Source organism: Anas acuta, chromosome 3 (genome assembly GCF_963932015.1).
Source record: "Anas acuta chromosome 3, bAnaAcu1.1, whole genome shotgun sequence".
Lineage (NCBI taxonomy): Eukaryota > Metazoa > Chordata > Aves > Anseriformes > Anatidae > Anas > Anas acuta.
Window position 1 is genome coordinate 29,821,095 of NC_088981.1, and position 16,961 is coordinate 29,838,055.

The window sequence follows — 16,961 nt, forward strand, 5'->3', positions numbered from 1 at the left end:
ACATATGAATTAGTTGCACAGGTCATGTATTTAAAACAAAAAAAACCCTTTGCTGCTAGCACAAACGGTTGCAAAGCTGTTTTAACCCTGCAAACGCAATATCCATCCCATGGAGAAGGAGCTCACTTTGTTTTAATGCATAGTCTTGTTATTTGCTTATCTGTTTTTATTGGCTGTACCACTGGAATATGTGGCATAGCTCTTAATTTATTTGTTAATTAAATAGATTTTCATAAATTCCAACAGAAAATAATGTGCCAGGTATAGTATATGAACATTGGGATTTCTGGACTGCTTAATACCCTGTCAGTTACGTGGAGTTGTTGCTGTTCTGGAGGCTGTGCATACTTCAGTAGTTATCATATCAGTTCTGATAACTTATACTCCTAAATTATTGTTGAGTTGTTTGTTTGTTTGTTTGTTTGTTTTTGTTTTTTGCTTTGGTATTTTCAAAATCAAGCTTAATACTTCATTTTTCTCTGGGCAACCACACCGAGGCAGCAGCAACTGTGATGAGTTTTATGGAAACCCCAGTGAGCAGCTGGGCACCTGCAGAGCTGCTCATGTATTCCCTTCAGCAGGGTCAGAGGAGAGCAGAAGTGAGAAAACCTGTAGGCTGGCGTGAAGGCAGTTCCATGAGTGAAGGAAAGGGGAGGAGGGAACAAGTGATGGAAAGGCAATTGCTCACCACGTATTTGCACACAGAGCAATGCCTAGCCAGTTTCTGAGCAATGAAGGTCAGCCCCCTACACATACACCAGCCCTGTTCTTCCCCTACCTGAGTTTTTATTTCTGAGCGTGGCATTATATGACACGGAATATCCCCGTGGCCAGTTTGGGTCGGTTATTCTGCTGCTGCACTCCCAAGGGAGTAGAGTGAGAAGAAGAAATCCTTGAGGCTGTGCAAGTAGCGTTCAGCAACAGCCAAAACATTGGAGCGCTGCCAGCGCTGGTGTAGTCACAAATCCAAAACAAAGCTGCGGACAGGCAGCTATGAAGAAAACTAACTCCTTCCTGGCACATCAGAGACTCGTTTCATGTCCTCATCAGTGAGAGCTGGGAAATTGTTCCGTTTGGACCCAGAGCACGGCCCCTGCAAGCAGCTCGGCTGGCTGTCTCGCTTTCAAAACTCCAGCTAGAAGGTGGAAGCGGGATTTTAACGATGTGCTGGGCACATTTCAGCTGCTCTTTGGAATAGCAAAGCAATTCAGGCAATAGCAAAGGTGTCTGGAATCGCCTCCAGTTTGATTTCTGATGGCTTTCAGCAGCACTGAATTTACACTGCAGTTGAAAATGCTTCTGTAGGTGACTGGGGGAAACTTAAAAAAGGCTGCAGAGGAGATCAAAGTCACAGCTTTTGCTATCTCATTTCAGTAGCGTTCTTTAGCAGTCGGGATATGTGATACTGGTGGGGAGAGGGCAAAAATAAAGCGATTCCCAAGGTGTGTGATGTACGCAGCTCTAGGGAGGCGCTGCTCCTGTGGTTTCTGTTGTTAAAAGAGCAAAGTAAGGAATTGCCTCCCCAGGGTAACTTGCCAAATGTTGCTAAAAGATTTTTGCATCTGCAGAGGAGGAAGAGAAAAACCTTAAGAGGCTTCTGGAAATGTATTTAAATATTTTCCTGGCGCTTCAGTTTCATAGAAAATAGGTTTGGGAGTGAAGTCACGAAAAGGTTTGAATGCAGAAGCAACACAATCTTTGGTACCTGGTATTCAGGAATGTTTTTGTTATCTTTTCTGAAACGGGGGTAACCAAGATTTCATTCTAGGTATATTTTTTCTTTTTTTTTTTTCCTAGTACTGGTAGCTTGTTAATGCTAGTCAGGTTTAAGTTGTGATACCTCATGTGCTATATTCCTTTGTGGAAAAGCACGCTCAGTTATGACATTGCTACCTTAAGAGTGCATGCTTCAGTGCGCAGTGAAATACATCCTGAATAGAGAGTATTTATAGAAAGGGAGGGATGGGAAGTAGATGGGAGTATCTTTGCGATAGGGCACTTGATCTCAGGGTGCCAGGTGGTGCGGGTTCGGTGTGGGTGTGCTCGTTGCTGCATGTGCTGTAATTTCCCTTTTGGACGCTGTTGGTACACCGGCGTGCTCCCAGTGCTACGTGCGTTTTATTTCACGGAGAAGCTGACGTTCACCTGCAATACAGCAGTTTCGTGATAGGATGAACAAAGACATATTGCTGTGGCAAATGAGCTGCTGTACAAAATTAACCAGAGGAAAGGTATCTCCTTTCACTTGGGGAGTATCTCAGGCTCATTGGTTTCCTTCCTGAATTTCCATGCTTCCAGTGTTACTGTGTTGATGAATATCATTGGAAGATTAAAAGGCATGGCTTGGTTTGATGTTCCAGAAAGAAAAATAATGTTAACTTTACCATTTCTGTTGTGAATATGTGTAGGATACCTTATTTTATTTTAATTTTTCTATGTATATAAATATTTTTTTTAGGTGAGATGATCTCTTTAAGGTAGATGGAGAAGGATTCCTAAATCAGGCAAAAGTGATTTGAGGCTGGTGTAATACCTGTTTATAATAGAAAAGCTTATTTGAAACTACATAGCTACAAAGTTGACAGTGTCCCTTTAAATGTTTCTTTAAATCATAGAATTTTGTTCCAATATATCTTCCTTCATGTTACTTGTTTTACACAATTATATGGAACCATTCCTGAGCTTCAGTTCGCTGCGCAAAATAATGGGTTCACTTCCTTTTTAAGCAGGACAAAAGGAACAAGCTGTTGAATGGTATAAGAAGGGAATTGAAGAACTGGAAAAAGGAATAGCTGTCTTAGTTGTTGGTCAAGGTAAGCCAGTTTTGGGTTTTGTGGGAAAGATTTGCCTTATTGATTAATTCTGGTTTATGGCTTCCTCAAAGCAAGAAACCGATACCGCTAAATATGGGAGGTGCTAGGAACAGCCTGCTGTATGAATTTATATGGGTGTATTTTTGTTTCAGCTGTAGGTGCACACTGGTCCGTTTGTCTGTGCTACCTTAACATTCTGGTCTGCAATGCATGGGACTCCTACTCCAAATATTCTTGTGTTGTACAAAGTCATAAGCAGTTCATGAAAATAAGTCTTAAGTAAAATACCTTCTTTCTGAATATTTTGGCATTCCCATTAAGAGTTAAGTTTTGGTTTTCCAAAACTGACAGTAGTGGAGTAGTTCATGTTTTCACTTACTGTCATTTGGAATGGCCTGATGTTGTATTTCTGGATAGCTTCTGCCAAAATATCAGAACGCTTCCAACACAGGAAGAAAGTCTGTGTATATGGAAACATTTTAAGCTGTAGTCTAGAAGGAAATATGCGCCATGGAGAAGTAGCTGTAGTGAAGGACTCAGTAAGAACCTCTGTCCTCAAAATAAGTGTGTGTGTGTGTCTGTGTGTCTCTCTCTCTATATATATGTACGTATATATACATATATATGTATGTGTATATATATGTATAAAAAAAAAAAAAGGAAAGCAAAACAAAATGTAAGATTGCTTTGCCAGACTGCTGTTTTCTCAGGTATATTTAGAAATGCTTGTGAACAGTATATGCTGACATTTTTCTTATCGAACAGCACCAGTGGCATTTGATACAACCTAAATTGCAGAATTGGGAGGAGAAAAAAAAAAAGCTTGACTTGAACAGACCACTTTTAAAGTGGTGATATCGTTGCCTGTAATTCTATGCCTTTTGAAATGTAAAGGGACACGGTCAACTGAATTTAAGTTTATTAGTTTTGTCAAAATGAATGATTTTGAATTATACTTGCCTCTCAGTCACTTTTCAAGCTTTTTGAAAATTTAATTTATATGACTGCTGTTTAGAAAAATGTAGTGAAAAGGAGCATATATTAGGTCAGCATGAAGTGTCAGAGAACGGGTTCACACCTCTCTACAAGCGGTATTGTAAAAGAGACAGTGACAACTAACTTGAAAACTTTATTTAATAAAACTAAATTTGGTTAAATAAAAAGCTTCATTAGTTTTGCAGTGCCACTTCTTAGTGGAGGGGTTAGCTAAGGGGTGGGAGGGAGAAAAGGGATGGCTGGATGTCAGTTTTGTAGCTCTTTAATAGGTTAATTTGCCAAATTGTGTTTTAACATTGATTTTTCTTTGTAAGGTGATCAGTGTGAACGAGCTCGACGTCTGCAATCTAAAATGATGACAAATTTGGCAATGGCCAAGGATCGCTTGCAGCTTTTAGGTACCAGTTACAATTCATGACTTTGGAAAGTTTTTCATTACTTGCACAAGTTGATGTAATGCGTTCTTCTAAACTATGACTTGTGATTTTTAAAGTGAAGAAGTCATTCTCTGTGTAGGCTCTCTTAAGTTTGGTTTTTAGCTGAGTATAAGTAATATTTGTCAATGCTGTTGAGTTCTGAAATTTCCTTAGAAAATAGGTGTAAAGGTAACTGAGAAGTCTTTTTACCACAGCATGCTTGACTTGTAAACTGGACGAGTGTTACAGATGTTGGAGTTAGTTTAGGATTTCTGTGTCAGAACTGTAGTAGAACTTGTGATATATTGCTGATCATGAGTGATAAGTGCACCTTCTGCAAGTGTAACGTCTTATTCCTCTTAGTTTTGCTGTCACATTTACAAACAAAAATATCCTGATTGTTCATATGTACTTACATATATACATAAGTAATAATTCTTCAGCATTATGTAGACCATAAGGTTGTGAAATCCTAATTCTTGTAATCTTTTTTCCGGTAGTGTTCTATTTAATACCTAGCAGGTAAGATTACTTCTTTTCAGAAGCATAATGTTGCATAGTTTGGGCTTTACTGAATTTAAGTGGTGTATGTAAGCTCTTAATGGAGAGAGTAAAGCAGGCAGTCTTGGCAGTGACATCTTACGGTGCATGATAAACAGAGAAAAGCCCTCCCTTCAACTCACAAATCCACAGCTTTGTGTGCTGTATCCTCTACCTTGAGAGGTTTGAAGATGCTTCCAGTTCAGTAAGTAGAGTGGAAATAAGGCTATATATTGTTCTGTTAGGGTAGAACTAACAAAAACACTGTTTAACTTGCACGTTTGTAGCTTTATTCTTGCACTGGGGTCTTCTCAGTTCTACTAACGCCCTCTCCTAGCAGCATGCAGAGCTGACAGGAAAACTTACTTTTTTTCTGTGGTTATACTTTGTGAGTGGTGATTGTCGTGGTTGTCATAACATCTCTGCCAAAGTGAATTCTTCTGGTTTCTGTTGAGTTCCTGGTGTCCTTAGCTCTTTTTGTCAAGATACGAAGGGAAGGTGGAATAAAGGAGGCATGTCTGTAGAACCTTAGTATGTGCAGAAAAGACATCTCACCTACAAACTGCTATTTTGCTCATTAGGGTTGGGGCTGACTCCCAGAGGTAACAGAAACTAAGCAACAAAAAAGTGAAAACGATTGCATGCTAGCAGTATTCAATAAGGCAGGGCTTGTTGCTGACATCCTAATGGCAAGAAACTGATTTCTTCAATTTACTGTTCTCTGAACCTTGAAGTAATAATGTGTCAAATTTTGTGGGTAGTGCTTCATCCTTGCTTGAGTCCCGGCAGTAGCATTTACGAAGAAGAGTTGCTCACTTGCTGTGTTCTGATTGAGAGGATAAAATGGGTAAACTTTGCGTATGAACCTGAAGTCAGTTGAGGTCAAGCTGGTATCCTCATCTTTACCACCATAAAGTCTGATCACATGCTATTTGTATTCTTCATTCAGTGTGCAAGTTGAAAGGTAAGCAGGTAAAATAGTGTTTATTGCATAAGTTGCTGTCCAATATGATTTCCTATTTTATTTACTTTGACACTATTCGAGGCTTAGTACTTTGTTCAGCTTAGGCTCCTGTTCAGTTTGCACGAAGAAACTGCCTCAAGCAAATACATGGGAGCAAACCTTGGATAGGAAGGAGCAAGTGAAATCATCTGTCATGTATGAAGGAAAAACATGTTGTTTGGAGAGATTTTTCCAATTGACTTAAACCCCTACAGGCTTGATTGTTATAGATCTACTTGAGTAATACGTGCTTGATTTTACAAGTCATTTTACAGGAATTTGTGGAAATTTAAGGTGATCTAGAGTTGAATGGCATGTATAGGTCTAAACATAGCTCTGAGCTTGCTACTTAGGGTAACAAATTATCTGGAAGCTTTCCAGTGGTGCCTAGAGGTGCCTGTGTAATGGAGCTAAACCTGAGGCTCGTGAGGCTCTTAATTCTGAAGATCAAGGAGTAAACTTTTTTCTCTTGTTATGGGGATTTTCCCTGTTTCTTAAGGGAGAATGAAATAAGTCTTTTATTGCATTAGCTAGAAGGATCAGACATGTTTAAAGTAGACAATAATGTCAGATATCCTGTTTGATAGACAAAGATGTGATTGCAGATTGCTTAAATAAAATTCGATTAAGTCAAGCTCTGTGACATTGGTAATATATAGAAAATGAAAGTTAAGTTGTATGGATTATAACTGTCACTGACAAGCACTCGTTGTTCTGTCTTTCGAAGTGCGTTGGATCATCAATGTAAGTTTAAGTTACATGACACTGCTGATGGTAGTGGTGGTCTTGGCATTCCTATTTTGATCTCTATTTTATCTTGTTGTAAATTACTGTCTGGTGTTCTGTTCGCTGAAGCTGAAGGTACTCCAGGAAGGCTTCAGTGGACCTCAGGGTGACTCAGGCACTCTGGCAGTTCAGTGAGTTCTGCTGCCTGTCAGGGGCTTCCAAATGCTACCACACTGAATTGGTGGGGGCCCTGGAGAGAGACTCAGTGTACAGTGTTTTAAGGGATGCTAGCTGTGCAGTAATTAAGATGAATAGAGAAATCCTGCTCTGATAGCCTTCATAGATCTGATTGCTCCTGGATGGCTGGTCACCCATGTTAGAATTGTTATCTGTTTTCCACTGTCAATACAAAAACTCAGTGTTTTTTTCTTCATAAAGATAGATAATCACAATGTCCAGCGCAACACTATTCAAGTTTAAAGCTGTGTGTGTTTTGCACCATCTGTGTTCTTCAATTTCAGAGAGATTTTCTGTGAGGGGACAGATTTTTGTCAGCACAAGTACATTTTGGTGTACTACGTGTAGCTTCAGGTGCTCTGCTTGAAAGATCTGTGTGGCACATAGCTCCAGTATCTTCCACCAATATCCTATTTGGTAATAATTCTTCACATGGTATAGATGTGAGCTTTAGTAGACACCTTCTGGGGCTCTTCTAGCTTCTTGGAGGTGCTGTTTTTGCTTTGGGCTTGTGTTACGTCATGATTTCTCTTACTAGAAATCAGTTACCTTGAACTCATTGCTAAACGTAATGTTGCATGAATAAGATTACACCTGCAGTGGTGTTTATTTGCTAGGATTATGCCAATGTTGTATCACTAAGGAGAAATAATGAGATTCTGTAAACAATTGTTATCCTTTTTTTTTCCTAATGCCTAGAGACATAGGAAAAAAGCATTAAAATGAAAGGTGATAGTATCCTATTAATCCCCTGGAATAATATTTAATAGCTTTATTTATTCTGGAGGGCTCTGCAGCTACACTGCCTCTTAAGAAAAGTGATATAAGTGCATGATGTCATTTTATGTGCAATAACAAAACTGCATGCTAATATGTAATGTGATGGGAGGACACTATGTGAATTGAAAGAGGGCGACTTCTGGATTACTTTGTTGTTGTTGCAGTTTTGGAGTTCCTAAATCTATGCAACTGTTTTGGATATAGCAATTGATAAGTGCAGTAAAACCCCAGTCTCAAATTGCATTTGAGATTGCATTGCAAATCTCAATTTGCAGTGAAGCAAGTGGGATCTCCTGAATTCCTGCCCAAGCCAGTTGATTTTGTTATGTTTACTCACTAGAGCTTTCTTCATACAGTTCAGGAAATAAACCCTGGGTGCCTGTACTAATCTGAAGTTTGGATTTTCATACTTGCCTGTGGTTGCTAACCTTTCACTCTAAACTACCTGTCATTCATTTTGGATGTTATTAGTTGGATGTAATCTTTTAAACAACTGGATATGAAGGTACTTTTTGGGAAAGCTGCAGTGTGAGTGATCTGCAAAAGAAGGAAGGAATCAAACAGTCTGGGAAGAGAACTGTGCTAGATAAAGAAGCAGCTTTAAGGAAGTGGTTTTGCTTACTGGTTCTATGCTTGACAAGCTCTGAACGGCAGTCCTCCCTCCAGTCAGGGCTTTTACATTCTTGGGTGTAAACTTTCTCAGTAGAATTCAGCTTCTTCTGCAGAAGTTCTTCGTTGCCAGAGGACCTCCCTCCTCTACTTGGCCACCTGTTTTCCTGCACCTTGCTGACCAAGTACGCCTTGCAACCTTACCTTTTGTTTTTACAAAAAGGGGGGGGTGCAAAATAAAGGCGGAAGATCTTGTAATGGAGCTCAAAAGCAAGGTCTAGGATGGTTTCCTTTTTTTTTGTTTTTTTTTTTTTTTCCCCAACTGCAGTGGTACAAGCAGGACTGGTGAGCTACACAGAACAAATAGACCTGAGACCTAACTCTTGTTTCAGTGGGGTTTGCAGCCTTGTACCTTTTTGATTTATGCTTCGGCTAGTTTATCATGAGTTCAAGTTCATTTCTTTTTCCTTAATCTTTAGTCTTTTAAATCTTGTGTTCAGATGTTTCTGAAGTTAATCCTCTTAGAGAGCACAGCTTGCGTGACAATTTTATTGACTTCCTTTTTCAATTATATTTCTAAATAGAAGTCTTTAAAGACATCTTTATCGTGTCTACATGGTGTTTTTATTGAATAAATGAGGTTTCTGTAAAACGTAGATTGGCTATTACTACTTCAGTGAAACATTTAATGTGTAGAAAAATGACAACTGCAAGGAGTCTTCAAAAGTAAGACTGTGGGGAGGACTTTGAGAACCGGGTTATCAACACAAATCTTAGTAAATGAAATTTGAATTAATCCTGATCACAGCTTGTGGCAAGTAACTACAATCACTAAACTGGAAAGATAGTTTTAATGAACTTCACCATAAATTACTACTTTTTAAGCAGTTTTCGTTCATGTACATACTGACAGAATTTTCTTTCAACATTGCTGAACATGTAGAATAGATAGAAATAGTACATTTTATCTTTAACCCTATGCTGAGTGTAACAAAGCCGAAGCTGACATTTGTGTGTTTGACATACATAAGTTTTCTTGGTTCATTTTTGGTTTTTGTTTGTTTATTTTGTCCTTTTTCCTCCCTTCCCCTCTGTCTGTTATGTAGAGAAGCTGCAGGCAGATTTGCAAATTTCCAAGCCGCAAATGGAGGTCTATAATGACAGTACTAACCTGGCATGCCGCAATGGACATCTCCAGTCAGGTGGGTTTGGTTTTACCAGCACCTAACAATTAAGGGGATGTTGTTCAGTTTTTGGTATACTACGAGGAAAAATATGCTATGCTGTGTGTTGGCCCCTCGAACTTAAAAAAAAAAAAAAAAAAAAAAAAAAAAAAAAAAAAGTTTCATATTTCTGTTTTTGTAAAGGCTTTACATTAAATACATCCCATCCTTTCTATGGCTTTGACAACGCTGTTTTATTTTGTAGTATGAAGTTCTGTCTTTAAAGTAACTATCCTTGTTTCCTATTCATTAAATCAAATATTAGAATCCAAAACTACGTACAAAGACCACGTTTTAGAAAATTACTTCTCATGTTATTTACTTAAAGGAATTAAACCTGTTTTAGAACGTGTCAAAAATCAATGTAGGATATATAGGCTATTTAATGTGCCTACATAAGCAGCTCTTCCTTTATGATATTGTGAGAGTGAATGTGCATTTGCGTTAAGTTTCCTTACATTTCAGGGACTTTTAAGCTGGCAAAGTGATACGTAGTTAAAAACACAGGGAAAATGCTTGTGCTAGAAGGATGTTTTTATCCTTTCCGGAAGTAAATCTCTGTTTGTCTGTGTACAAGGAGTGAAGTTACTGTGATGTTTGTGAATTGTTTTCAAGGAATGTTTTAAGCCAGCAGTAAGCTATTATCAGTTGAGATCGTGGATGTGATAATTTGTACAGTAGACCATAACATAGCGAAATTAAGTGCAATAGTGAGCCAAGAAGCAACAGAATTCACAAAGCTTGTCTATTGAGTGAAGAGTAGTATTCAGGTTTTCAAGTAATTAAACTTGAAGCTTACTGTAAATCACATGCTTTTTTTTTTATTATTATTTTCAGCACCATTCCTAGTTCTGAAGTCGTCTTAGTGTTTGCTTTATTCTTTCTGATGTATGAGGAGTTAAACTAGTGGAACTATGAATGCAGTGATATAAAGGTGCTTAACAAAACACAGTATTTTTTGTCAAAACGGCATTTGTAGAAAAGATGTAGCAAAAGTGGTTCTTTGTTGTAAGCTTCTACGTAGACCCTACATAGACCAAACTTGAGAAAACTTTAGTTTAAACGATCCGATAAAACCACTTTACTTTTACCAGATTGGCTAAAGATTGAATGAGTAAATATATGTGTACACACAAACGTTGATAACATGCTCCATCTGATTCAATGTGAACAGCTTTTCTTAAAACTCATTCCTTCTGATTTTTTTTTGTTTATTTTCTCAACATAATCTCAGAACAGGATGCTGCAGAAGAAGGTCAGCCTGAACCTTCTTTCCTGTTAGAACTGTTACTTGAGTTACTTCCATTTGTCAGTTAAAAAAAAAAACAAACAAAAAAAAAACCAAAAAAAAACATTAGTATCTACTGGAGATGAAGAAACACTCTAACACTCTGCCTGCTCTTGGTTTCGGAAAAGCTAAAGGCTGTGTCAGATGGGTGCTGCAGAGTCCCTCTTGCAGGAGTGTAGGCTAACCAAGAATCCTTCATATACTTAGCTCGGTGGGAACTGAGAGGAGGCAGAATGAGTGATTAATTTCAGCAAGATGTCTGGAGGCTTGTTCCATTTCCATTTGCCATTTACCTTGCAAAAGCTAAATTTTGGTTTCATAACATGGAAGTCCAGATGTTTACCCAAAGTACTGAACTTTCCCTGCAGCTTTTAGATCCCTGCTAGGGCTGGAAAAGTCAGCCTATTAATTGTCCTGTGAATTCTTTTTAAGAGGTTCTTGCTGCGTTCTCTCTCTCTCTCTCTCTCTCTCTCTCTCTCTCTCTCTCTCTCTGAGTCTTGTTTATGTCGGTGCTGTGCTTACTTCTTAAAGTATTAGTTCTGCTTCAGTCTGTTAATTGTTTTGCTATTGTGCTTCCGTAATGCATCTTGTATTAAGGATGGTGTTTTTCACACTGACAGCTGCACTTATTTAAAAGAATGCAAAATACACAATAAATCCTTAGAAAAAACATAACAAATAAACTAGCAGGTCACTTGGGATTGGGTTACTGAGAAAGCAGAGGTACTAAGACAGAAGAGTCAGGTGTAAGGTTCATTTTTCTGTCTCTGTGAAGTATTACCTGTGCTGTTGCCTAATAAAGCTGGGCTTTTGATAAGTCTAGCATTTCAGGAGGTATGACGTACAGTCATTTGTTTTTAATGTCAAGAAGGGGCCTTTTTGCAGAAGGACTGAAACATAAGAAATGTTTTCCTTCATTTGCTCTTAAAGCAGGGACTCCCTACAGCATCTTTTTGCAACTTAATTCTGCCTGGTATTATATTTTTACTTTTCTAGTGCACAATTCCTAGATTTCCAGAGTGTTAATGATTTGAGATTCTTGCTTCTTTCAAGATACTATTTCTATCCGCCTTCTAGATAAACATACTTGATTCTAGCAAATGTGACTAACTATCCCTGTCGTCTTCATTCACCACTTTCTAACTGAACTGAACACTTGGAAATTCTTCTTGAAAATGTATGTTATGGGAGTTCTATAAAACTACGTTACAGCCATATCACCTGCCCTTCAGCTGCAGGAGACTATACAGTAACTTGTCTTAGGAGTGTTAACGAGTAGCTTCAACCCAAAGCTTTATCTTGGAATAAGTATTTATATTTTAATATCCATCATTCTTGTTCTCATAGCTGTCTTGAATCAGATGTAAAACAATTTAGCTGGATCTCTTTCTTCAGACATGCTTGTTTTCCTTTGTGTTGTGTTTGTTTGTTTTTAGTGTTGTTGTTTTTAAGTGAGGTGCAGAAGATTATACCGATCTTGCTAAAGGCAATACAAGATTGTTAGTGCTGGAGTAATTCCAGTATACCATTTTACACTTCACCCATAAATCTCAGCATGATATGCAGTCAGCAAAGGTGTGATATTTCTCTTTATCCTAAAGTTAGTTTGGCACAAATAAATAGTGTTTATTTTAGTTTTCACTTGGTAAGATTTGCTAGTATCTCTCTAATGGTGTGCATATATTGGCAACGTTTTTTGAGTTGTTGCAAAAATTCAGCAATTAATACTTACTTTTTTAAGGAGTTTCCCAAAATAGGAAAACAAATAGCAATAAAATTGGTTTTAACACCATAACCTGGTAGTAGATGTTTGGCTGACATGGCTCTGCCAATTGAGAAAGGAAGACAACTGTATCCCTGAGTGGTGTAGTTACACTACCATTCAAAATATGGAACAGGTTCTTGTTAGCTGCTGAAGTTCTATGTTTTTTATTACTTGAATACTTGAAAAATCTGAATGCTATCTTTGAAGAAATTATTATTTTGGGGGATATTGTAAATGTCAATCCTGTATAATATTGGCTTGGAATTGCTGCATGAATTTTGCTATGCAGTATTTGCAGAAAACATGTAGCTATACTTCTTAATTTTTTTTATATATATATATATATATATATACACACACATAATAACTATGTACATTTCTAGACCAGTCCATTTTTTTTTCCAACTTGGGGTCCACAGACCACAAAGGAAATTTTCTTAGTCACTCTGTTTGTTATCAATAGCCACAAGCAGGGAATTCCTGAGGAATATTCCCTGATGATTTTCAGGGTATCACAGCTAAAGGCTGGAAACTGTTCTGCAGTGTTGGAATTGCTGCTGCTCATTTTTATGCCAACTTTTTTTTTTTTTATGTTTAAGGACTTGAAAAACAGCAGAAACTTCTTCATTAAGACAGGTGTTAATAGGTTTTAGATACATAAAAGAAAATATAACTGGGTTGCTTTTAGAAATGCAGAGCATACTGTTATCTTGATTAAATAAGCTAGAGCTGCATGCTTCACAGAATCACAGAATTGTAGGGGTTGGAAGGGACCTCAAGAGATCATTGGGTTTCCCTGATTATTTCTTTGTTTCCAGGGGTGTAGTATAACCAACCTTCTGTTAAAGTTGTTCAAATATATCCTTGGGTTTGTCTTTAAAAACAGTTAAATATAGTAAATGAATCATAATGTTTCTTTCTGTGAGGGAGCTTGGAATTAGGCATGTATGTCTGCAGCTTATCACAGTTTAACCAGCAGAAAACCTCACCAAAAATTATGCTCTTCGCTTGTTTGTGACTTCTGATGTATATATATTTGGATGGAGGATTAAGATTGCAGGGCTCTTTTCAGGATCAGATAGTGATTTCTGTATGATCTAGTGGCATTTGCCAGGAGTCTTAAAGTAAATTACTCTGTCCAGTCAAGAATGGGAGAGTAAAAAGTAAAATGTTCAATCTCCAATTACTCTCCCTTAAATATGTAAAGCAATAGTTTTACTATTTACAAAAACAATAGAATTGTTTCATGATTTAAATACACTTGAAATACAGCGCTCTCTTTTTGTGATCTCTAGGGCCTTCTTTACAATTTTATATGAAATAGTGAAACATTTGGTGAAAGGCTGCTAGGGATACTACAAAGGTTTTATGGCCTCTTGCAGCATATATTAGATTTAAAAGTATGTAGCTGAAAAATAAGGGAAAGAAATTACAGCAAAAGACATTTTACGTAATGAAGCTGTAGGGGCCATCAGTCTGACAAGTGACATACATATATGATTAAACACCTCACACTTCATAAATCAGTAATCTTAGGTAGCCTTTCATTTGGAAAAAGTTTGATCATGCTTTTTTATTTACCCCTTCACTGAGAATTTGTTTATAAAGCAGAGCATGCCTACGGAGTCGAAACTGAACGCCTGTGTTCAAGTCCAGTTCTTCAGCATTTCTTTCCGTGTTCCCCTGTAGGACTGACCACAGAATATATGTGAGCTTAGTGGGTTTGATTCCTGCAGGTACAAGTAGAGAAAACAATCACTTATTTTTAAACCTTTCACACTTCCCTTTTTGGGGGAAACAAATTATAATTTACTTTGAAAATTTTCTTTACCCTTTTTTGTTCTTCCTGTGTTTCCAGCTTCCTGAATTACTCTTTATCTGTGCAATTTGTGTGATACTAAAAATGGCAATGTGTGCCTGTCTTCTTCTTCTTAATAGGTGGGGAAAGTTCTGGAAAAGGGTGATAATTGAGCAACATGTTAGGGTAAAGGAGTTAATAGGGAAGTTATTTTAGCTTCTTGAAGCCTTCCCATGTTGACTTCACACCAGCTGTGCAAATGGAACCTTAAAAAAAAAAAAAGTGCCTTCTTTTGATTAAATTGGGCAAGTCAAAAGCAGCTAGGGTTTTTAACAGATTAATAAGCTGTGTTTTGAACTTGAGTTACTAAGCATGCCCAATCTGAAGAGCTTTTGACTTGGAAATTACTGTGCAGGAACAGCTAAGTGAATTTATCAGCTCCAAATCTGTGTGTGATTTGGTCAGGTAGCTGCTTCTTGGAAGAAGTAACGTCAGACCTGTAAGATAATAGTTAAATGTATTCTTCAAGTTCCCCTGTGTTTTGTGTATTGATGCATCTGCATTATTGATGATAACCCCTGCAGAGTTTCTTTAACTCTCCAAAGGGGTAGATTTGTTACTGAGAGAAGGTTTTAGAAGATTGTTAGCCAAGTAATCCATCACATGGACAACTGCAGACTGTAAGGATTTGCTTGTGGTAATATATGACTTTGTTTAAAGAGGCTGAAAACATGGTAATAACTAATTTGCCTTTTTATGGTAACTCTTTGAAGCATTCTTACTTGAGTTTTTAAGCAACTGTCAAAGTGGTATGGCTTTCTACCTTAAAGTATTTTTCACTAAACTGCAATTTTGTAAACAAAAAATTCTTCATAGAGGTGTTAGTCACCTTAAAAATCAGTTTTTTGGCCAGTTGTTTAACAAGACCAATTGAGTTTCAGATTTCTAAAATCATATGGAAGAAACTTGCACCTAAAGTCAGTCCTGAGCTTCCTTACCTCTGATGCCGTATTTCTCTATCTAATCATAAGGTTTCTTAATCCCTTTTAAAGGATATAAAATAAGGCAGTGTTTACCGTTTTCACTGCAGACAACAGTACTGTACTGTACAGAGTCCAGTACTGTGCTCCCAGCACACACGAAGGCAATCAGATGGTGCACTCAAATCATGAACAATTCGCCTGACCAGCCTGTGTGCTTGCTTCTTACCTCTCAATGTTCTACACTTGCCAGTTCTGAGCAAATGGACCTTATTGCATCATATATCCCAGGTGGAGAACATAGAAATCAGGCCATTTCATTTGCTCTAGACCAAAAATGGCCTTCGGTAGCTTGATCGCCTGTGGCCAGTACGTTAAATTACACGTCCCCAGATGAAAGAATGAAGGACCTTCCTGCTCCATCACAGAGGTTGGAGCAAGTATAAGTATGAATGGAATGAGTGGTGATGTTTCAGTTCGGTGGTGTAAAATCTTAAAACTTTATTTGAAGTGTAGGAAGGGAAGCCACCCATTCAAGTTTACTACTTGAGATCGCTGAAGTGAAACAAAATTGTAAGCAAAAGCTTTTAGTAGTTGCTTCCAGGTATAGCTATTTTAATTTTCCCAATTTCAAGTTCCACAGTAAAACTTGAGTGTGTGGAAGGTGCTAGACTGTGTTAGCTAGTGCCTGAAGTAACTAGCCTGCTAACTTCACTTAAGGAACAAACAGTCTGAGTCTCAAACAGCTTGAAATTGCTGTTTTATTATAATGATTGTTTATAGAAATTCTGGGGAAGAAAAATCTTCTGGCTGGCATTCTGATGACTTCTGTCTTAAGAGAGAGATGCTATTCTTTCCTTGCTACACAACTTGGGCGTCCCTAGCTTTTGTAAGCTGGGTTTTGAGAGCTCCTTAAAAAAAATAATACAAAATTTTAGGATGAAGTTACAGTTAATATATCCTTGAAAGTAAGAAATCTCTTCAAAAATCTGTGTTATTCTGGTGTGATAGTGTACTGTCTGTCAACAGCACTATCTTCAAGTTAGGATTGATGATGAAGGTACAAATGCTAAAAATGCTCTAATAACATTTGGTTTTCTTTATAGAAAGTGGAGCGGTTCCAAAAAAGAAGGATCCCTTAACACACACAAGTAATTCCCTTCCACGTTCAAAAACTGTTGCAAAAACTGGATCCACAGGCCTTTCAGGTCACCACAGAACACCTAGCTACAGTGGGATATCGACTGCTCCTGCGTCTAGACCAGCAGCAAATCCTACAACTTCAACTCACAAGGTATGGTGACAACAGATAGAGTGATATATACTGGGGGAGCTGATGTAAAATCAAGAACAAACCCTGCATTTATTGCTTTTGTGGCAGCATTGTAGTGGTGTGATAGCAACAAGATTTTAAGGAAAAACAAATGACTAAAACCCTAAATTTTTGGACAAGCCTTTTGAAGTAGGCTGCACAGTGGATTTTAGAAATCAGGGGGCATTGGGTGGCCAGGTGGGCAAGTGGAGTTGAGTTGTAATGACAGTAGAAGCATTAATACGTGGTTCTGAAAACTGCATGGGAAGCTGAGGAAAACTGAGCTGGGATAAAAATAAATGTTACTCCCAGTTATGCAGAAGATGGAGGGAAGAGAGGAAGGAATCTCTTGGTCCAGAACTATAGATTTTTGCCCACATGTTCCTTCTCCAAAACATGCATGCCTAGGTTGTATTGCAACCATATAGAAAAGTAAATGTAATTTAAATTATGGTTGAAATACAAAAGTAAATTC

The 16,961-nt window shown here is 37.8% G+C and overlaps 1 protein-coding gene across 6 annotated transcripts in view; it reads left to right on the forward strand.

Moving 5' to 3' along the window:
* SPAST (spastin) overlaps positions 1 to 16,961 on the forward strand; it is a 35,975-nt gene that overhangs the window by 1,130 nt on the left and 17,884 nt on the right. The window contains exons 2-5 of one of the 6 annotated variants that reach the window (XM_068676398.1): positions 2,730 to 2,813; positions 4,124 to 4,207; positions 9,227 to 9,322; positions 16,281 to 16,468. In XM_068676398.1, the coding sequence (XP_068532499.1) occupies positions 2,730 to 2,813; positions 4,124 to 4,207; positions 9,227 to 9,322; positions 16,281 to 16,468 (452 nt within the window). Of the gene's footprint in view, positions 1 to 2,726; positions 2,814 to 4,123; positions 4,208 to 9,226; positions 9,323 to 16,280; positions 16,469 to 16,961 lie in introns of all 6 variants that reach the window. The other 5 variants (XM_068676397.1, XM_068676400.1, XM_068676399.1 and 2 more) reach the window with 5 other exon arrangements.